The sequence below is a fragment of the Pelobates fuscus genome, chromosome 12 (assembly GCF_036172605.1).
Source record: "Pelobates fuscus isolate aPelFus1 chromosome 12, aPelFus1.pri, whole genome shotgun sequence".
Lineage (NCBI taxonomy): Eukaryota > Metazoa > Chordata > Amphibia > Anura > Pelobatidae > Pelobates > Pelobates fuscus.
The window spans coordinates 97,641,585-97,663,922 of NC_086328.1; the positions used below are offsets into that span (position 1 = coordinate 97,641,585).

At 34.0% G+C, this 22,338-nt stretch overlaps 1 protein-coding gene across 1 annotated transcript in view; it reads right to left on the reverse strand.

The window, feature by feature from the left end:
- Nucleotides 1–5,663: 5,663 nt before the first annotated feature.
- The window catches only part of LOC134578519 (mucin-5AC-like), a 91,864-nt gene continuing 75,189 nt past the window's right edge, over nucleotides 5,664–22,338 (reverse strand). The window contains exons 41-75 of the mRNA XM_063437503.1: nucleotides 21,949–21,980; nucleotides 21,147–21,324; nucleotides 20,928–21,032; nucleotides 19,972–20,012; nucleotides 19,505–19,633; nucleotides 19,317–19,415; nucleotides 19,061–19,183; nucleotides 18,857–18,955; nucleotides 18,113–18,290; nucleotides 17,897–18,001; nucleotides 17,155–17,195; nucleotides 16,703–16,831; nucleotides 16,504–16,602; nucleotides 16,201–16,323; nucleotides 16,031–16,129; nucleotides 15,252–15,429; nucleotides 15,026–15,130; nucleotides 14,342–14,382; nucleotides 12,734–12,862; nucleotides 12,537–12,635; nucleotides 12,301–12,423; nucleotides 12,103–12,201; nucleotides 11,501–11,678; nucleotides 11,284–11,388; nucleotides 10,190–10,230; nucleotides 9,722–9,850; nucleotides 9,522–9,620; nucleotides 9,285–9,407; nucleotides 9,080–9,178; nucleotides 8,662–8,781; nucleotides 8,407–8,505; nucleotides 7,966–8,085; nucleotides 7,231–7,276; nucleotides 6,884–6,995; nucleotides 5,664–6,371 (exon numbers count right to left, since the gene is read on the reverse strand). Coding sequence (XP_063293573.1) covers nucleotides 6,173–6,371; nucleotides 6,884–6,995; nucleotides 7,231–7,276; nucleotides 7,966–8,085; nucleotides 8,407–8,505; nucleotides 8,662–8,781; nucleotides 9,080–9,178; nucleotides 9,285–9,407; nucleotides 9,522–9,620; nucleotides 9,722–9,850; nucleotides 10,190–10,230; nucleotides 11,284–11,388; nucleotides 11,501–11,678; nucleotides 12,103–12,201; nucleotides 12,301–12,423; nucleotides 12,537–12,635; nucleotides 12,734–12,862; nucleotides 14,342–14,382; nucleotides 15,026–15,130; nucleotides 15,252–15,429; nucleotides 16,031–16,129; nucleotides 16,201–16,323; nucleotides 16,504–16,602; nucleotides 16,703–16,831; nucleotides 17,155–17,195; nucleotides 17,897–18,001; nucleotides 18,113–18,290; nucleotides 18,857–18,955; nucleotides 19,061–19,183; nucleotides 19,317–19,415; nucleotides 19,505–19,633; nucleotides 19,972–20,012; nucleotides 20,928–21,032; nucleotides 21,147–21,324; nucleotides 21,949–21,980 — 3,824 coding nt within the window. The 3' untranslated portion in view covers nucleotides 5,664–6,172. The remainder of the gene's footprint in view (nucleotides 6,372–6,883; nucleotides 6,996–7,230; nucleotides 7,277–7,965; nucleotides 8,086–8,406; nucleotides 8,506–8,661; nucleotides 8,782–9,079; nucleotides 9,179–9,284; nucleotides 9,408–9,521; nucleotides 9,621–9,721; nucleotides 9,851–10,189; nucleotides 10,231–11,283; nucleotides 11,389–11,500; nucleotides 11,679–12,102; nucleotides 12,202–12,300; nucleotides 12,424–12,536; nucleotides 12,636–12,733; nucleotides 12,863–14,341; nucleotides 14,383–15,025; nucleotides 15,131–15,251; nucleotides 15,430–16,030; nucleotides 16,130–16,200; nucleotides 16,324–16,503; nucleotides 16,603–16,702; nucleotides 16,832–17,154; nucleotides 17,196–17,896; nucleotides 18,002–18,112; nucleotides 18,291–18,856; nucleotides 18,956–19,060; nucleotides 19,184–19,316; nucleotides 19,416–19,504; nucleotides 19,634–19,971; nucleotides 20,013–20,927; nucleotides 21,033–21,146; nucleotides 21,325–21,948; nucleotides 21,981–22,338) is intronic.

Here is a 22,338-nt window from a genome sequence, read left to right on the forward strand (position 1 = left end):
GCCGCCCACTGATGACTTCAATACATGTCACGTCTACCCGTTTTGCCCGTCAGCTTCATCAGGACGTTCAGTACTTGTCCACCATGTTGCTAATGGGTTAATTTAAGGGCAATCAAGTCCATCTCTGATAGTCTCTTACTGGTTGAATAGTAAAAGTCTTTATTCGCATAACTGCCGATTTAGGTTAAAAAATTGCATAACTTAAAATCCTTATTTAAGCCATGTGAAATAAGTGTTTGGAAGTAATAGATTTTTTTCATCTCCGCTTTCTCTATTTTTTAATTAAAATCACCCCCTCTCCAGTCGTGTTGTATCTTCTGAATGCCTTTAAAACTTAAAAGTGAAGGGTCACTATTATGGTAATCCTTAAAATGTAATGAAGCCCGATGTTGTTCAAATTTTCTCTTAATATTAAATACTTGCAGTGGATGTGATCTATTTGGATTTTGCCAAGGCATTTGATACAGTTCCACACAAAAGATTAGTGTTCAAACTCAAGGAAATCGGTCTAGATGAAAATGCTTGTTCTTGGGTAGAACATTGGCTTAAAAACAGAGTAGAAACCTAGAATGTGACGGCAGATAAAAACACCCTCAAACACAGAGCCCCTCTTACATACACACACACTGCGCCCCTCACACATACAATACGTCCAAATATATATATATATATATATATATATATATATATATATATATTTATATATATATATATATATATACACAGACACACTACAGCACCCCTCACACTGCACCACTACACACATTACGCTCCAGATACACGCTAGATCCCTTACCCTATATGCACTCTTAATCCTCCACACACACACACACAATCTCCTATACACACTATGGGTCCTTTACACACTAGATCTCCTACACACACACACTGCACCACCTACACACACACTACATTCCTTGTCAGCAAACAAATACAACATTCTCTAAACACACCCTCTCTACAACCCCTACACACACTACGTCACCTATACACACACACAACAGCCCGTATGCACACACTCGCTACATCCCCTATAACACTATGCCCCCTATACACACACTCTCTACAGCCCCTAGCCACACATATTACAATACAAACACAAATGAAATTGAACTATGTACACAATACCACACCACACTCTACACCAACGCAATCCCACAAGCAGGTTCCAAACACATGCACCATACACTTTCCTGGCCCTTTTGTCTTCTGGTATCCCACTTGTGGAGACACCAGAGATAATTTAAAAGCAAACACAGCGCAAGCATGTTATTAAATTTGCTTGCGCTTTGCAGAACAAATTCAGGGCCTTTTTCTAATGCCAGAGCTCTTCAGCGGGGCTCTGCGCATTGAACCAACATGCTAACTTTGAGAGGGGGCGTGCTTGTCATTAGTGATGACAAAACACACCCTCTCTGGCCCCGCCCCCTTCTTAGTGGGCTGCTCTGATTAAAAAATTCCTGGGCCTAATTTTTTTCCCAGTCCGGCCCTGGCTGCCCCCCACCCTACAACCCAAGCACTATCCAGAAATTGGTAGGTATATCTGGCTACAGAGCATTAAAAGGTAAAAGCCTATCTACATATTGTCCTAAGCCTAGCCTGACGCGTGTTTCGGTGCTTCCTACAGCGCCTTCGTCAGAGGCAGAAATGGTTGAATGTGCCCCAAAGAGGACAGATTTAAATGTTCCACCGGCCAATGGAAAAAACGAGGGGCATGTACACCCAGCTCGCGCCAAATTCGAACGGAAGGGTTAAGTCATGCCCCCTTCATACGTATACCCTAGTCATTGGCCAATACACAGAGAATGTAAATTAGAACCTAAAGGGTGGTTAACCCTGTGAGTGCTGGGATTCTTGAACGGCAACTTGATGCCTCGAATTTACAAACGGAGAACTGTGTCTCTGCGTATGTGCATTGGGCTTCCCCTGCCTATGTCTCACGTCCTTTTGAAGTGGACAAGGAGAAGGGGAATCATATATTACCCTCCACACTGAAAGAGCCGGTAATTAAAGGAGGTGTGTCTGACTATAGGCAACTCAATGTAGGGGAGCATCCTTGTATAATTTGCCAAGGTTGTGGTGTCCCCTGTGGCTCAGAGATCGCTATTCAGGGGGCACTGCATATCTGTGAAACAGCTTAGATTGGTCAGAGGAGACCCCCTATTATTCACTTAACCAGCGATAAATCTGGCTTCTGCCTTCTTGTACCTGGTTGTGTAAAGAATCCTCAGTCACAAGTTCAAATAGAGTGGAGCATTGTGATCTGCCTCTTGGGTGACAGGTTGAATTTGGATGAAATAAAAAAGAAATAAAGAAAGTATGTATAATAAATGTGTACAATTGTACAGATGGTCTCAAACCTCTACCTATGAAGGATGGCCATTCTATGCCTCGCTGGGTATTTTATTAGACTTTAACTCTTACATTCTGAGCAACAGACACCTGCACAGGAGATGCCCTTGCAACATTTGGCATGGTTATATAAGCCAAAGGGCACCCCTTGTTCATAGGACTGGCGGCATGTGCCTCTCCAGCCTATCTCTTTTTCTTTTCTCAATTCATTTATAATTTTTCTTTTGGTTGCACATGTGTCTTTACAAGTCACTTTTTTAATTTATATAGATTAATAAAGGTTACATTTTAGCATATGATTATAAGGGTCTCCAGGGACGACCTATACCAGGACCCTCAGGGCTTTTTGACCTTGGGGATCCTTTCTTTGTTTTAAAATAGAATATAGACTGTTTCCTTTTTTACTTATGGAGGTGATCCCGGGGAATATTGAAGATATTAATATCAGTAAATGGCTACAGGTGCGAATTCAGACTAACACCCATTGTACATTGCTACGGAATGTGATGGCGCTATATAAATAATAAAATAATAATAATAATTCAAGATTGTACAGATAAAAAATAAATTAAGACTTTTAGCCAGTTACAAACAGAGTTTGGACTTAATAGTAAGGAGATCTTTACATATTTGAGAAAATTTGTGGATTTTAAGGAAGATAAAAGTACTAATAATATAAGAAATATTCTGGATAATCATAGATCGAAAGGACATATAACTAGATGTTATGAATTTCTAAAAGAGCTTCAGAGGAACTATGAGTGGAAATCTAAGACTAAGTGGTAAAAGGATCTTAATATAGAAATTACAGATTTAGATATAAGGGCTATAGTCAATGTGAATAAAACGGTACATTGCTTGAATATTGCAGAGGATTTTTATAAGCTGGTAAATAGATGGTATATGGTCTCAGAAAAACTGTCTAAAATATATAAAGATCAGCAAAATAAATGTTGGAGATGTGAAACAGGGAAAGGAGATTATCTCCATATATGGTGGCAATGCAAACCGTTAAGAAAGGTATGGAAGAGCATTTATGATCAGATATATGTAAATTGTCATGTAAATATACCCTTCACACCACAGAGTTTATTGCATCAGGTATGGCCCATTATGCCCACTGAAAAAGAAAAAAGTATGTTGATGTTACACATTTTGATGGCAGCAAAGGTGGTGTTGGCAAGGTACTGGAAAAGTAAAAACGTATTAGAGTGGAATGAAATAAAAAAATCAAATGATATATCAATGTAAAATGGAAATCGGAATAATTCAAAGGAATTCATATGGATTGATGAAAATTAATAAATGGATGGAAATTGTCAAAAAGCTCCTAATCAGTAATTAATGTATATACTGTATATACTCGAGTATAAGACGAGTTTTTCAGCACATTTTTTGTGCTGAAAAACCCCCACTCGTCTTATACTCGAGTCAATTGTCTGTATTATGGCAATTTACATTGCCATAATACAGACAAGGACCGGGGGCTGGCAGGGAGCTGTTACTTACCTTCACAGCAGCTCCTGTCAGCTCCCTTCTCTCTCCTCCGGTCCGTGCAGCTCCCAGGTCAGCTCCCTCTGCAAATCTCGCGAGAGCTCGGCTTACCGTGGCAACGCTCTGCGCGGCCGCGAGACTTGCAGAGGGAGCTGACCTGGGAGCTGCACGGACCGGAGGAGAGAGAAGGGAGCTGACAGGAGCTGCTGTGAAGGTAAGTAACAGCTCCCTGCCATCCCCCCTCCTACAGCCCATCCACTGGACCACCAGGGAGTGAGAGTCCCCCTCCCTGGCCAGCTAACAAGCAGGGAGGGGGGACGGAAAAAAATTAATATATTAATAATAAAAAAAAAATGTGCGATGCAGGATAGTAGAAAATGTTTAACTTAGAAATAATTTTCTATTATTAAAAACTTTTTTTTTTATCTGTATGGGTGTATAATTAGGCATAGTTAACCAAGTAATTAGCCATGTTTACAGCGGGGTGATTTTAGAAACACTAAGAGTCAGATTGGAAGAATTTTATTATACCATTATTTGTTTGTATTGAATTTCTGAAAACAATGGTGCAAATATACTGGAAGGTTGTTAAATAAACAATCTTACCATATTAATAAAAAAAAAATAGTAATAACAAAAAATAAATAATAATAATATTAAAATAATAATTAAATAATAATAAAAAAATGCCCACCCCCACCAATGCTCTCCATCACACACACACACTGCCCTCATACACACACACTGACCTCATACACATACACACACACACACACACGGCATTCATACATACACACACTGCACTCATATACACACACTGCACTCATACACACACACTGCACTCATACACACACACTGCATACACACACTGCACTCATACACACACACTGCACTCATACACACACACTGCATTCATACACACACACTGCATTCATACACACACTGCACTCATACACACACACTGCACGCATACACACACACACACTGCATTTATACACACACTGCATTCATACACACACTGCATTCATACACACACTGCATTCATACACACACACACTGCATTCATTATATACACACACTGCATTCATTATATACACACACTGTAAATAAATATTCAATTAATATAATTTTTTTAGGATCTAATTTTATTTAGAAATTTACCAGTAGCTGCTGCATTTCCCACCCTAGTCTTATACTCGAGTCAATAAGTTTTCCCAGTTTTTTGGGGTAAAATTAGGGGCCTCGGCTTATATTCGGGTCGGCTTATACTCAAGTATATACGGTAGTTAAATATAATGTATAATGCCCCAGAGGTATGATTGGGTCCTAAGGGAAATAAGTTAAAACGGATGTAGGTTAAATAAGGAAAATAAGATTGTAGATATAGATATGTACAAGAGAAATAGTAATTGTTATCCCCCTGTGCAAGTGAATGTGCAATAGAGTGATTTTGTTTTTGTATGTATTTTAATTCTGTAATACATGTAAATGTATAGATATTTTTTCTGTATGGAATTAAGCTAACTGTTTTGATTACATGTGTCACAACTTAAGAAGAAATGTATGTATTGATGTATAAAGAGAAATATTTGAAAAAATATATATATTAAACACTATATATATACATAGGTAACAGCCAAAGGAACATCAGTCTTTAATACCCACTAAATCATTTCTAAATAACTTTCATGTCAATAAATGTTACATCATCAATATATTTACTAAATGAATAAATAAAAACAACAAGTTAAATGTTTAAAATATGTTTTATTCATAACACATTCGATGTTCTGGAGACATAAAGAACACAAACTCTATAGATTTAAATGCATATTATTCATATATATAAAGCACAAGAAAGTAATCATAACTTTCCAACAGTCAAATAGTTAAACTGTAATCTTGCGGAAGAAAAAAAGTCAATATGTGCATTTGTTTTTTGGAATATGATTAAAATAAAGATGAAAAATTATGAATCCTTCATGTATTGACTGAAGGAGTAACTAGAAGATGTCAATAGTTCCAAAGTTCCTTTTTGACTGGGTAATTACCAACACTACATTGACAGGTGAATTCATAAAATGTAATTTGCAAACGACAAATTAAAATAAAACAGGGCATATTGAAAATTAGTACATGGCTAGGTCAACATCTGAGAACCATATATTTTTGAACCATAAAAGCATGAAAAATGTTGTATTAATTCTTATTTAGATGTGTTACTTATATTTCCCATTAATTGTTATTTTACTGGTCTTGAATCGCTATTATACTGACTTTTTCTGCTGTTATTGGTTCTATTAAGTCGCACTGGTGACCTGGTCATCTAATTTACAATGCTGGTCTTCAAAGTATTTGAACCATCTCCACATTGAGTACTGGTGCAGCCACACTTTTCCACATACAGGTAGGAGTAAAGTGAGCTGGTTCCATCAGAACATGTCAGGCTTACATGTCGTTCACTGGTCTTTGTCTCCTGGCAACAGCTACATTTGTGCTCCATTGCATTTGCATCAGCCGAGTAACTGCAAAAAGATCATATTAGACATAGAGATTTATAAACATCTTTACAACTACATTTTAGATTTCCAGAAGTCTACAAGTTACTGGAGGAAGTGTATATTATGTGTTAAGTGTTATATTTGAGCAATTTTGTTATTTAAGTTCCCAGGTTTGCACTGTTATGTGTATTTATTTAAGCGCAGGTCTCATGATTTCCAATCTTCAATGAGTATAGACGAGTGGAAATCCAGCCCTGTCGAGCAGGTTAGTGAGCCAAACTTGCAGGGATAAGTATATGTGTAGTATATGAAGTGTTGATCCCAATAGCATAATAAAGATAAGTTTGAGTTTCCAAGACAATGAAATACCTAATTATGCTCTCAGTGTCTTGAAATGACAATCCAAACTATCACATGTCTAGCAAATGTCTTATATTAAAATCTCTATTAAAATATAAGAATGTTAGAGGATATAATTTGTTTAGAAAATATAGCATTATTTAATTGATATCAATCTTATTAGTATGTTAACTTACATTGATGTCGTGTTGCATCTCCCCTCACAGTAAGTGAGTTCCACAATCTGATTTGAGCTGCAGTTCTTGGTTTGGATATGGGTGGACTGCTTACGGACTTGGCATCCTACAGCTTGAATATAAGTAAAACAAAACAAAACATTATTTTGAAGGCTATTTATACGTACTGTTTTATACATAAAGGTATACATACTAGTGAATATCTGTAAACATTAAAAGCTATATTCCAAGAGTACAATCAAATATTATTAATTATATTAGACACATAATTTAGTCCAATAGAATGTATTGGTTTTAACAATCAAATGCTAGCTCAGAGACTAATATTAATTAAATAATGCTCTTACTGTCGCACGTCTTGCAGCAGCCATTTTCTGAAACCTTAATTGTTCCCTGTGTTAAAAACAAAAATGTTTTAAAACTGGTGGTAGGGAGCATGGGTTATTTATCAGAAATACAGTCAAATAACAACCTTTCATTTTATAAAATATCGGTTTTAATATCTTTATTGACAATACATGATACAACCGGTAGGTTTATTTCTAACGTAACTATTTTTGCTGCTACACTAAAGTTATTAGCATAATAATTTCGAATACACTATATATATATATATTGTATAAAGTATTTAAAATAAAGTAAATCAGACAAGTGTATGTCAAAAAAGCGCTAAAGAGGATAGCATAAAATGCAAGCTAGGCTAACTGACCACACATGGCGCAAAACACGATGAAAGAACCACCAGGTAATATAACCACAGGGATTAATTATAAATCATAGGACCCCAGAAATGTATCCCACCAGAGAGGCCCCCGGTGGAGAGTTTATTATATGCAGGAGTCAGGCAGAAATGTAATTTTGCACAGGAAGCATCAAAAACCAACTAGCCCGTGCAGCTGTAACATAAGGCGGCTTGATGCGAAAAAGTCACCATACTTATTCAGCTGATTCCTTGGCAGTTGTATAGTCCCAACTAGATCCAGGAGACTTAATTAGCTGGGAACTGAGACTTGCAACAGACAGCCATCAGGCGTGTTCAACGTTATTTCTTTTTATGTCAAATGTAAATGTAAAAAACATACCTCCAAACACTGTGTTGGGTCGAAGTCTGGGCATATTTCTTTCAAAGTTATCACATCATAAGTGTCAGTGCAGGTGTGGGTTGTGCATGTATCATCCTGTGGAATATATTTCTCTCCACTCTAAAAAGTGGTAGAAAGAATAGTGTCAAAAGCCATGCAACATTTTTTATATATTACTTTGCACCAGGAACTGCAAGACATCTTTTATGTATCTGTTGCAAACTATCCTGATTCTCAACTGGGCTAAGACCTATTATACATTTACCAATCGAAGACTAGAAGAGTAATACTAAAGTTAAAGAGGTAGAAAATCATATTATAATAATAAATAAATATTCATGTATTTGTTTTACCGGATGAGTTAAAATCTCCCTTATCCTATAAACTAGTTCTAAAATTGTTCTAGATGTTCTAAATAAATAAATCAACCAAGACCAGTACCTGTAACGTTATAGTTGTGTTATCATTCATTTTCATTGTGCAAGCAATCTTGGTACACTCTCCACAACATTCTCCAGGTTTAACTTTGTATTCAAACCCCTATAAAACAATAACAAAGCATTTATTTGATCAATTTCCCAAATTCAGTTGGTGCATTTAACAATTATTCAACACACTGGAATATATAAAAAAAATTTAATATATCAAATATATCAAAATATATCAATATATATAAAAAAAATAAAATAAACATACAGTATCACACTCCAGAATAGAACAGTTTTTCTTTACTGTCACGGTGACAAACTGGTCCTCAACTTTGTGGCACTCATAAGAGATACAATCTTCATTAGGTGGGATCCATATTTCATCAGGCTATACATATTGGGAAGAAAAATGTATTAATATTGACTACTTACAATTTTTTACATTATATATCGAAAGAAAGAAAGTGAGATCGAAAGAGATATAGGTCTCCCTTTTGAGATAATATTAGAAAACATTTTAATGCTATTTTTCTTCTCTTCTACAGCAAGATGTGTGATGAGGTACAACTGATTATTTCTTTCAACTATACTTAGTAATAATAATTTTAAAAAAATATCATAATTGTCTAAAATAAAGCAGTTTTAGAAAACATGGATTAACATATTGGGTATTATAGACATGTTACCTTCATGACGTTAATGGAATTGTTTTCCAGTTTAATTATACAATCCACCTGTTCACATGTGCCACAACACTGATTAGTAAGTTTTTTAAATCTATATCCCTGTTGGAGACAAATATCCATAGGAAATGTTATTTTACAAAACATGTCACTTCCACATGTGTGTCATTGCTTTATGAATTTATGATCTAGTATCTACTATATTTACCTGCCCACAGTCATCCTGACTCATTACAGAACATTCCTTGTTTATTCTTGTGGCAACAAATTGCTCATTGGTTTTCTTGCATTCATAATAAGAGCAATTGTTCACTGAATAGGTTTCACTAGGCTGTGAAGCACAAAAAAGTATATAAATATTACCCACAATCTAGAGACAGAGTAATCATTCTGTAAACATTCTGGATAAGCTTATTGAATACTGTGTACATTATTTAAGAGGTACCTCAATAACAATAGTGGTAGCTGCATCCATGATTATTGTACATGCCACCTGTACACATTTTCCACAGCACTGTCCTTCTACCTCTTCATATATATAACCCTGATATAAAAAAAAATAAACATAAAATATTATAGCTACAAGAAATTATGGCCCGAAATGTGTTAATTTATAGCTTCAATCAAGTCATCAATAGACCTCACCTTTGAGCACGCTTTATCGCAAGAGATGGATTTACATGTGATCAGATTTAACATGGTATCGGTGTCCTTTTCCGTTGTGCACATACATTCTTTACATGAACCACTCTTTTGAAAAACTGGATTCCCAGGCTAAAGGTGGGAGGGAAATAATGTATGTAATTAGTTTGTGAAATTGGTATAACATAATCATTTTAGTCTCTCTTGTAATTATTTCCATTTATACATTTTGACAATAAATTATTTGAACATATGTAATTTACATAATTAAACAATAAGCTTATATTAGTTTTATTTTTAAAACGTTTTAATGTCCATGAAATATTTAGCTAATATTTGTTTCTTCTTTATTAACATTTATACCAAACAAAGTAAAAAGGCTGGCCGTAGTCAACAAAATCCATATTTCACTTGATGTGCCTTTGTTTTATTGTTTATATAATTGCTTATCTGAATTGACCTATGTCTCACCTGGTATATGGATTCCTCACTTACACAGACATTCATAGGCTCTGTGGAAAAATAACAGAAAAACCCAAAGATAATTAAACTGCATGCATTTGAATTTCCTTTATATCGTTCGTGTCTTTTTTAAAAAAACAATTGAAATCAGTTGGCAAAAATAAAAATAAATCATGAATTTAAAATAATAATACAGGAATAGAGTCTTAACGTAACTTTAAAAACAAAGTATTAATGACTATGACATATATCAATTTTACTTTTGTTACTTTTCCACGATAACAAATGGGATCTATCCCAAAATGAAGAACAATTTTCATGTTAGAAATCTTGTGTTCATTACTTATAATTGATTAGCTGTATTAGCTGTTATTTACTAACATGGGAATTGTCAGAAAATAAAAGTGAATTGAAAGTGATTTCGAACCAAAGGCCAAAGTAGCTGAACAGAAAATGTGGCTGACTTAGAGTTTCTTTTTAGTTCAGCTGCTTTGGACTAACACTAGAAATTAATTTTGAACTACCACAATGTCATTGTGTTGTGATTAACCCCAACATTATTTTTTCCCCACTAAACACTGTATATATATATATATATATATATATATATATATATATATATATAAATTTAAAAGAGATTACAATTTTGGCATACATTTTGCAATTCAACTACAATTTACGTCAGTGAATAAAACATAAAATACCATTTCATATAGCTCTGTGGAAAACATACAATAGTGGAAGCATAATCTTTCTGATTTTAGTTAATATGCTTTTTTTGCATGACACAGAAATAGTTTATTGTCAAACCTGTCAGTATTCCATAGATATTCTCCAGTTAGGTAAGTAATGTGTGGTAGGAATTCCTTTGGAGACCCAAGTTTTGGTGATGGTGCAAGATATAGATATTCTCCAACTACACGAGTTCCCATGTTGCAGGCTCTAGTATTAACAGGGAAACCCCATTTCCTGTTCTTTGAGTGCGTGGAACAGTGGCAAATCTGTCATTACTAATTTTGAACTTGAAACAGTTTGCAGTGTGAGGCCTTGTTTTGTATATATTGTGAAAAATACCCCTTGTTGCAATGGAGTATAATACTTACTGCAGTCATATTTAAAGCAGCAATCTCCTTCCAAAAGTACTGGGTCACTTGTAAATCCAAGAGGACAGTTTATCACTTGGTTTGTACAAAGACTTCTATTACAGACTGTGGGCAAAGAATGACATACAATTAAAATGCATTGCATTGTGCAAATTGTGTTTTGAAACACAAATGGGATGTAGACAGTTTTTGGTATTTATGTTTTGCATTCACTTACTGCATTGATTTTGACTGCAACATGGCTGATTTGGGTCTGATGTCTGTATGAGAATGTATCCTTCCTTATCACAAGAGATGTTTGTGGGGTTTTCACATTGTACCGGTTTGCACTGTACGGTAAGTGAGGTCTCCTCACAGATACACTGTTGGCAGTTGTTTGTCCAGGTTTCTGCAGGCTGTAAACAATATGAAAATGTCACAGTGAATCTTATCATACTGCGGTACGCACAAGTTGTATGTTAAAGGGACACTCCAGACCCCTAAAACACTTTATCTTGCTGAAGTGCTTTATGTGTGAAGTGTGTCCTCTTTTTTTTTTTCATTTTACAAAATAGAACAGTTTTTCTTCACTGTTGCAGTAACAAGCAGGTCCTCAAATTGTGGCATTTCTTAGAGATATAATCCTCATTAGGTGGGATCGATGTTTCTTCAGTCTATAAATATTGCTAAGAGAAATCTATTTATTTCCTTTTTGTTCTCTTCTACAGCAACAAAGATGTGGTATGATATACAACCAAGTATTTATTTAAACTATAATTAGTAATAAAATGAATTTTAATATAATAGCTCTCTAAAATATAGATATTATTGATGTGTTACCTTCAAGACTTTAAATGAGTTGTCTTCCAGTTTAGTTATACAATCCACCTGTATACAGGTGCCACAACACTGATCATCAATTTCTTTAAATCTATATCCCTGTTGGAGACATATATCCAGAGGAAATGTTATTTTAGAAAACAGGTCAGTTCCACTTTTGTGTCAACACTTTATACATTAATGATCCGCAATGATTACCTGTCTACAGTCATCCTGACTCCTTACAGAACATTCCTTGTTTATTCTTGTGGAGACAAACTGCTCATTGGTTTTGTTGCATTCATAATAAGAGCAGTTGTTAATTGAATAGGCTTTATTTGGCTGTGAAACAAACAAAAAACTATGTTCATATTACACTTATAATAGTTAGAGAGAGAGATCATAAAAATTCTGGTTACGTATATTGAATAATATGTACATTATTAATGAGGTACCTCAATAACAATAGTGGTAGCTGAATCCATGATTATTGTACATGCCACTTGTACACATTTCCCACAACATTGATCTTCTACCTCTTCATATTTATAACCCTGATAGAAAAAAATAAATACAATTATTATAGCTATAGGAAATTATGACCCGTGCTGTGCTAATTTATAATGTCAATAATGTCATCAATAAACCTCACCTTTAAACAATCTTTATTGCATGAGATGGATTTACATGTGATCAGATTTAACATGGTATCGGTGTCCTTTTCCGTTGTGCACATACATTCTTTACATGAACCACTCTTTTGAGCAACTGGACTTCCAGGCTAAAGGTGGGGAAAAAATAATGTATAGAATTAGTGAAATTAGAGAAAAAGATACCTCAGGGGGCTATATAGAGGATGGAAAAAACGAGTGCTGACAGCACACAGATATTAATTTTCTAGTCCAACAGTGATTTACCCACATCAAGAGTGAAAACTCAAAGGCTTAAGAAATTAAGGTATTTTCTATCTTTATTCAATACTGTGTTGTACTGCACAAAACATGTGAACTCCGCAAACGTAAACAGAAAAAGTGAACATAAAAGTGAAATGTGAAAAAAACACAAACGTGCTGGTGACTTAAAAAGGAAAGGATCTATGTAGCCTATATGGTGTATTTAGAAATGGCTACTAATATAATTTTCAAATACAAAGCAGGTCATATAGCCATTCAAATGCACCTAATAAAGTATCTTTAGAAAATTAAATAGGAGAATAGTTACCAATATGCAACACAATAACAGGTTGTTGTATCCACACATTTTGAAATCTCCAATAATGCAGTTGAATCAGGTGTGGAGGTGGAATTACATGGGGATAGATCGGTGTGGTCTTTTTAGGTAAATTCCTAACGTGTAGTAACTTCGAGATTGAAAAAATATGTGCTTAGCTTCCCTATATTATAAGTTAGGAGCTCAGTGCTCAGAAGTTGAGGGATAGAAGTTTGAAGATAAAAAACACACAACTATCTATGAGTCTCTAATTAAGAGTGGTTCCGAATGGGAGACAAATATCTGGGATCTGTGCAGCAAAAAGAAGCCTAAATGGGTATTGCATAAATATAAACGCCCCACTAGGACCAAAACATGCCGTTTCCCCAGTTAGATATTTCAATCCTATGTATAAGTATCACACGTCACCCTTATTGTATAACAATTGTTATGTTACACTCTATCTGTAAATTAAAATCCCCCCCTCGATCATCTATCTGAAAAAATATATCAGACCCAATTCTCACTGTCTATCTTACTCCTGCCTTCCAGATAACTGCATAAAGAGAATCTAAAGTAGAAATGTTCGGCTACATAGAGAAGCTAACCAAGTTAAAACAAATTCAGCGTCTAAGCACAACGTGCGTTTTGGCACTTTATGGCGCATTTCTCAAGAGCATTCCACTCAGTCCTATTTTTTACTCTAGGGCCAGGCTTGTCTTGCCCCTTAGGTCTTTTCTGCTTTTTTTTCCAATTAGTGGAATTGGTATAGCATATTCATTCTAGTCTCACTCGTAGTTCTTTCCATTTATACATTTTTTACAGTAAATTATTTGAACAGCTGTGATCTAAATATTTAAACAATGGGCCTTTAGTTGTTTTTTTTAAATGTTTTAATTTCCATTAATTGTTTAGCTAAAATTATTTTTCTTTATAAACATTTATAGCAAGCGAGCTAACGAAGCAGACCATATTTAATCCATAATACAATAATATATACATATATGTTACTTGATTCACCTTTGTTTTAGTTTTTATACATATATCTCACCTGGTACATGGCTTCCTCACTTACACAGACATTCAGAGGCTCTGCAGAAAAATAACAGAAAAACCCAAAGATAATTAAAGTGCATGCTCTTTGAATTTACTTTTAATTTTTAGTGTTTTTGTATAAACAATTAAAACCTTTTTGTAAAATAAATAAATAAACAATAATAATAATACATAAATAGAGTCTTTATGTAACTTTGAAAACAAATTATTAATAACTGTGACCTATATGATTTTACTTGTTGTTCCTTTTATGTGATAGCAAATGGAATCTATCTCAAATTTAAAGATTTTAATTACTTGTTGTTAAAGAGCTATACTTAGGTCTACATTTAGATCTGGAATTCATAGTCAGGGTTATTCAATAACATTGGAATTGTCTGGAAATAAATGTGAATAAAAATAAATAGTTTATTGTCAAAGCTGTCAGTATTCCATAGATATTCTCCAGTTAGGTAAGTAATGTGTGGTAGGCATTCCTTTGGAGACCCAAGTTTTGGTGATGGTGCAAGATATAGATATTCTCCAACTACACATGAGTTCCCATGGTGCAGACTCTAGTACTAACAAGGAAACCCCATTTCCTTGAGTGTGTGGGACAGTGGCAAATCTGTCATTACTAATTTTTAACTTGAAACAGTTTGTAGTGTGAGGCCTTGTTACAACAGAGTATAATACTTACTGCACTCATATGTAAAGCAGCAATCTCCTTCCAAAAGTACCGGGTCACTTGTAAATCCAAGAGGACAGTTTTTCACTTGGTTTGTACAAAGCCTTTTATTACAGCCTGTGGGTGAAGAATGATGTACAATTAAAATGCATTGCATTGTGCAAATTGTGTTATGAAACATTTAACACAAATGGGATGTAGACAGTTTTTTTTTTATTTGTGTTTTGAATTCACTTACTGCATTGATTTTGACTGCAACATGGCTGATTTGGGTCTGGTGTCTGTACGAGAATGAATCCTTCTTTATCACAAGACATTTTTGAGGGGTTTTCACATTGTACCGGTTTGCACTGTACGGTAAGTGAGGTCTCCTCACAAATACACTGTTGGCAGTTGTTTGTCCAGGTTTCTGCAGGCTGTAAACAGAATATTAAAATGTCACAGTGAATCATATCATATTGCGGTTTGCACAAGTTATATGTTAAAGGGACACTCCAGACCCCCCAAAAACTTTATATTGCTGAAGAGCTTTATGCGTGAAGAGTGTGTCCTATTTTTTTTTTTCTAATTTAATAAAATAGAACATAATATCTTGCACAATTGCACAGTGACAAAATAATTATCAATTCCACATAAGGTGGGATCCACATTTCTTCAGGTTATAAATATATTTTCAACTGGTAACTTTTTTACTATATATTTATATTTTTTAATATAAAGAAAGAAAGTGAGAGAGAGAGAGATTTAGGTTTCCCTTTTTGAGGCAAGGATGGAAAACACTTTAATATGCTTATTTTGCTTCTCTTCTACAGCTACAAAGATGTGTGATGATGTACTACCGAGTATTTATTTTAACTATGATTAATAATAATAATTCTAATATAATTATGATTAATTCTAATTATATGATTCAATGAAAATTATTAATTCTAATTCTCATTTTATATATATTATAGTAAAAAATGCACTATTTTTAGAAATCATGTACTAACATATTTGGCATTATAGATGTGTTACCTTCAAGACTTTAAATGAGTTGTCTTTCAGTTTAGTTATACAATCCACCTGTATACAGGTGCCACAACACTGATCGTCAAGTTCTTTAAATCTATATCCCTGTTGGAGAAAAACAGGTCAGTTCCACTTCTGTGTCAACATTTTATACATTAATGATCCGCAATGATTACCTGTCTACAGTCATCCTGACTCCTTACAGAACATTCCTTGTTTATTCTTGTGGAGACAAACTGCTCATTGGTTTTGTTGCATTCATAATAAGAGCAGTTGTTAATTGAATAGGTTTTATTAGGCTGTGAAACAAACAGAAAACTATATTAATATTGCACTTACAGTAGTTAAACACACACACACACACATATATATATATATATATATATATATATATATATATATACACACTATATCTAAAGTGAGATCATAGAAATTCTGGATACTTTTATTGAATAATATGTACATTATTAATGAGGTACCTCAATAACAATAGTGGTAGCTGCATCCATGATTATTGTACATGCCACTTGTACACATTTTCCACAACACTGATCTTCTACCTCTTCATATTTATAACCCTGATAGAAAAAAAAATAAATACAATTATTATAGCTATAGGAAATTATGACCCGTGATGTGCTAATTTATAATGTCAATAATGTCATCAATAAAGCTCACCTTTAAACAATCTTTATTGCATGAGATGGATTTACATGTGATCAGATTTAACATGGTATCGGTGTCCTTTTCCGTTGTGCACATACATTCTTTACATGAACCACTCTTTTGAGCAACTGGACTCCCAGGCTAAAGGGGGGGGGGGGGGGAATAGCATATAGAATTAGTGAAATTGGTATAGCATAATCATTCTAGTCTCCCTCATAGTTCTTTCCATTTATACCTTTTTGATAATAAATTATTTGAACAGCTGTGATCTAAATATATAAACAATAGACTTTTATTTTTAAAATGTTCTCATGTTCATGAATTATTTAGCTAATTTTTCTTTTCTTTATTAACATTTATAGCAAGCAAGCTAAAGAGGCAGACCATATTTAATCCATAATACAAAAAAAAAAATATATTTTACTTGATGCACCTTTGTTTTAGTTTTTCTAGATATATCTCACCTGGTATATGGCTTCCTCACTTACACAGACATTCAGAGGCTCTGTAGAAAAAATAACAGAAAAACCCAAAGATAATTAAAGTGCATGTGCTTTGAATTTACTTTTAATCTTTAGTATCTTTGTATAAACAATTAAAACAGTTTGTCAAAAAGCAAAACAAAAATAATAATACAGGAATATGGTATTTAAGTAAGTTTTACAATGAAGTATTAATAACTATGACCTATATTATTTTCTTACTTTATTTATTTTGTTACTTTTCCATGATAACAAATTGAATCTATCTAAAATTGAAAGATTTTCATGGTTGAAATCATGTTTTCATTTCTTATAGTTGAGGAACTATACTTGGGACTACGTTTAGATCTGGAATTACAAGTCAAGGTTATTTACTAACATTGGAATTGTCAGGAAATAAATGTGAATATAATGAAATAGTTTACTGTCAAAGCTGTCAGTATGCCATAGATATTCTCCAGTTAGGTTAGTAATGTGTGGTAGGCATTCCCTTGGAGATCCAAGTGTTGGTGATGGTGCAAGATATATATATTCTCCAACTACACGAGTTCCCAGGTTGCAGACTCTAGTACTAACATGGGAACTCCATTTATTGTGTGTGGGACAGTGGCAAATCTGACATTACTAATTTTTTAACTTGAACCGTTTGTGGTGTGAGGCCTTTCACTGTTTTGTATCTATTGAGACAAAAGACCCCCTTGTTGAAATAGAGTATAATACTTACTGCACTCATATGTAAAGCAGCAATCTCCTTCCAAAAGTACTGGGACACTTGTAAATCCAAGAGGACAGTGTTTCACTTGGTTTGTACAAAGACTTCTATTACAGCCTGTGGGTGAAGAATGTGTACAATTAAAATGTATTGCATTGTGCAAATTGTGTTATGAAACATTGAACACAATTAGGATGTCAACAGTTTTGGCATTTGATTTTCACGTACTGCATTCATTTTGACTGCAACATGGCTGATTTGGTTCTGGTGTCTGTACGAGAGTGAATCCTTCTTTATTACAAGAGATGTTTGCTTGTTTTTGACAATGCACCGGTTTGCACTGTACGGTAAGTGAGGTCTCCTCACAGATACACTGTTGGCAGTTGCTTGTCCAGGTTTCTGCAGGCTGTAAACAGAATATGAAAATGTAACAGAGAATCTTATCATACCACGGTTTGCACAAGCTGCATGTTAAAGGGACACTCAATACCCCTAAAACACATTATTTTGCTTTATGGGGGAATAATGTGTCCTATTTTTTTCTCTTCAATTTACAAAATAGAACAGTTTTTCTTCACTGTCACAGTGACAAAATAATCCTCAACTTTGTAGCACATATACGAGACATAATCCTCATTAGGTGGGATCCATATTTCTTCAGGCTATAAATATTGGGAAGAGCAATGTATTAATATTTTCAACTTGTATTTTTTTTTTACATTATATATATAAACATAGAGAAAGAAAGTGAGAGAGAAAGCGTTTTAGGTTCCCCTTTTTGAGGCAAGATTGGAAAACACTTTAGTTCATTTTTTTTTCTTCTCTTCTACAGCAACAAAGATGGGCGATGATGTACAAACGAGTATTTCTTTTAACTACAATTAATATTAAGTATAATATTATAAAAACTGTCTAAAATAAAGCATTTTTTGGAAACATGTATTAACATATTACATATTATAGATATGTTACCTTCAAGATTTTAAATGAGTTGTCTTCCAGTTTAGTTATACAATCCACCTGTACACATGTGCCACAACACTGATCGTCAAGTTCTTTAAATCTATATCCCTGTTGGAGACAAATATCCAGAGGAAATGCTATTTTAGAAAAAAGGTCACTTTCACATTTACATGTGTGTCATTGCTTTATGCATTCATGGTCTGCAATAATTACCTGTCTACAATCATCCTGACTCCTTACAGAACATTTCTTGCTTATTCTAGTGGAGACAAACTGCTCATTGGTTTTATTGCATTCATAATAAGAGCAGTTGTTGATGGAAAAGGTTTTATTAGGCTGTGAAACAAACAAAAAATATATGAATATTGCACTTACAATAGTTATATATATATATGCACTATAACTAGAGAGAGAGAGAGATCATAGAAGTTCTGGATACGTTTATTGAATACGTATTGTTATAAGGTACCTCAATAACAATAGTGGTAACCGCATCCATGAATATTGTACATGCCACTTCTACACATTTTCCACAGCACTGGCCTTCTACCTCTTCATATTTAGAACCCTAAAAAAAAAAAAGTATTATAGCTACAGGAAATTATGGCCCAAGATGTGCTAATTTGTAACGTCAATAATCTAATCAATAAACCTTACCTTTGAGCAGTCTTTATTGCAAAAGATTGATTTACATGTGATCAAATTTAACATGGTATTGGTGTCTTTTTCATTTGTGCACATACATTCTTTACATGAACCACTCTTTTGAGCAACTGGATTCCCAGGCTAAAAGTCAAACAAATAATGGATAGAATTAGTTTGTGAATTATATAGCATAATCATTCCAGTTTCTCTCATAGTTATTTCCATTTTTACATTTTTGACAATAAATTGTTTGAACAGCTGTGATCTAAATATATAAACAATAGCCTTTTATTTGTTTTATGTTTATTTTTAAAATGTTCTCATGTTCATGAATTATTTAGCTAATATTTTTTTTTTGTTTGTTTATTAACATTTACACCAAGCAAGCTAACGTGGCTGGTCATTTGGTAAGCCATAAAATGAAATATATATATTTTACTTGGTGCGCCTTTGTTTTAGTGTTTATACATATATCTCACCTGGTGTACGGCTCCCTCACTTACACAGACATTCATAGGCTCTGTAGAAAAATAACAGAAAAACACAGAAGATAATTAAACTGCATGATCTTTTAATTTACTTTATATCTTTTGGTTTTTTTTTTTATAAACAATTAAAACCTTTTGTAATTTTTTATAAAATAATAATTAATACAGGAATAGAGTAAGTAACATTAAAGACAAACTATTAAAACTGTGACCTATATAATTTTACTTTTGTTACTTTTTCATGATAACAAATGGTAACTATCTCAAAATGAAGAAAAACGTTCATGTTAGAAATCTTGTTTTCATTTCTTATAGTTAAGGAGGTATACTTGGGATTACATTAGGCCTGGAATTACTAGTCAGTATTCTTAAATAACATGGGAATTGTCAGGAAATAGGAGTGAATTGAAAGTGAATTTCAAACAGAAGGCCAAAGTAGCTGAATTGAAAATGTGGCTGACTTAGAGATCTGTCTCAGTTCCACTGCTTTGGCCTGACATTAGTTAATTTTGTTGTGAATAACCCCAACATTATTTTTTTCCTCAATGAACACTGACTATTGATACATTTAAAAATATATTACTATTCTAGCATACACTTTACAATGCAACCACAATTTACTGTAGTGAATGGCACATAAAATACAATGTTTAAAAACTTTGTGGAAATACACAATAGTGGATCCATAATCGTTCTGATTTTAGTTAAAACAAACTTCTTGCATGACATCAGATATAGATATTCTCAAAATACACATGAGTTTCCATTTTGCAGGCTCTAGCGCTAAGGCGGAAACTCCATTTGTTGTTCTTTGTGAGTGTGGGACACAGAGATTTTGCATGGCAAAACTGACATGAAACAATTTGTAGTTTCACGTTCCATGCCTTTCATTGTCTTCCATTTCTTGTGAAAAATGGACCCCTTGTTGAATGGAGTATAACACTTACTGCACTCATATGTAAAGCAGCAATTCCCATCCAAAAGTACTGGGACACTTGTAAATCCAAGAGGGCAGTTTATCACTTGGTTTGTACAAAGACTTCTATCACAGCCTGTGGGTGAAGAATGTGTACAATTAAAATGTATTGCATTGTGCAAATTGTGTTATCATGAAACATTGAACACAATTGGGATGTCAACAGTTTTGGCATTTGATTTTCACGTACTGCATTCATTTTGACTGCAACATGGCTGACTTGGGTCTGGTGTCTGTACAAGAATGAATCCTTCTTTATTACAAGAGATGTTTGCGTATTTTTCACATTGTACCGGTTTGCACTGTACGGTAAGTGAGGTCTCCTCACAGGTACAGTTTTGGCAGTTGCTTGTCCAGGTTTCTGTAGGCTGTAAACAGAATATGAACATGTCACAGAGAATCTCGACATATTGCGGTATTCACAAGCTGCATGTAAAGGGACACTCCAGACCACTAGGGCACTTTATCTTGCTGAAGTGCTTTATGTGGGAAGAGTGTGTCTTACGTTTTCTTCATTTTACAAAAAGTGCAGATTTCAATAGAAATTGGCACATTTAAAAATTAACTTTGGTACTCCTCTTTAACTGTCAATCACACAACCAGTCCTATTGCTTCCAGGTTGTTTAGCTCAGTAGAGCTAAACTTAAAAGGCAGGCAATTGCCCAGAGAAGTCTTTGATTGGATGGTCACAAAATATCTGGGCTGGGTTAGAAGAGGAGGACTTGCAAAGGCTTTAGACAAGAGATGTGAGGTCATTGTGGTTTGTAGATTTCATTGTTTTTTTATTAACCCCAATTAAAAAATGCATAATGAAATTAATTGTTTTCATGAAGGGTATATCTATTAAACAGTAATTATTTTGTACTTGTCCCTTTAAGTTATACTGTGGGGATCCACATTTGTATATTAAGTAGGCAGAATATATAATCAATAACATATATGCTTTCTTTTTATGTCTATCTGCTTTGTCTAAAGAATAAAATGTTAGTCACCTGTTTGGGCATTCCATCAGGTCCAACGCAAGCTAAAAGATTAAAAAGATGAATTATAGAAGTCTTTTACATGTTAAAAGAAAAAAACAATGTGGTCATAATGATGACTACAATTTAAACTTCCACAAAGTTTGTGCATAGCATAATGTAGTAACATTAAATTATTTAAACATGATAGTGTTGGTAAGGTGGGACTGGGGTATACATTTTCCTCAAGAAACTAGCATGAAGAATTTGTGGATTACTGCCTCCCAGCAATATTCTTCTGCAATTAGAATCAACTTGCAGTGTCTTTTTTGCAGAGTATGGAAGGTGTTAGCAAACAGGGAGGAATTGTAAAGGGCCTTGTGTTGGTTTGGTCTTGGGCTGGTTGCTCAGAGTGTCAATGTT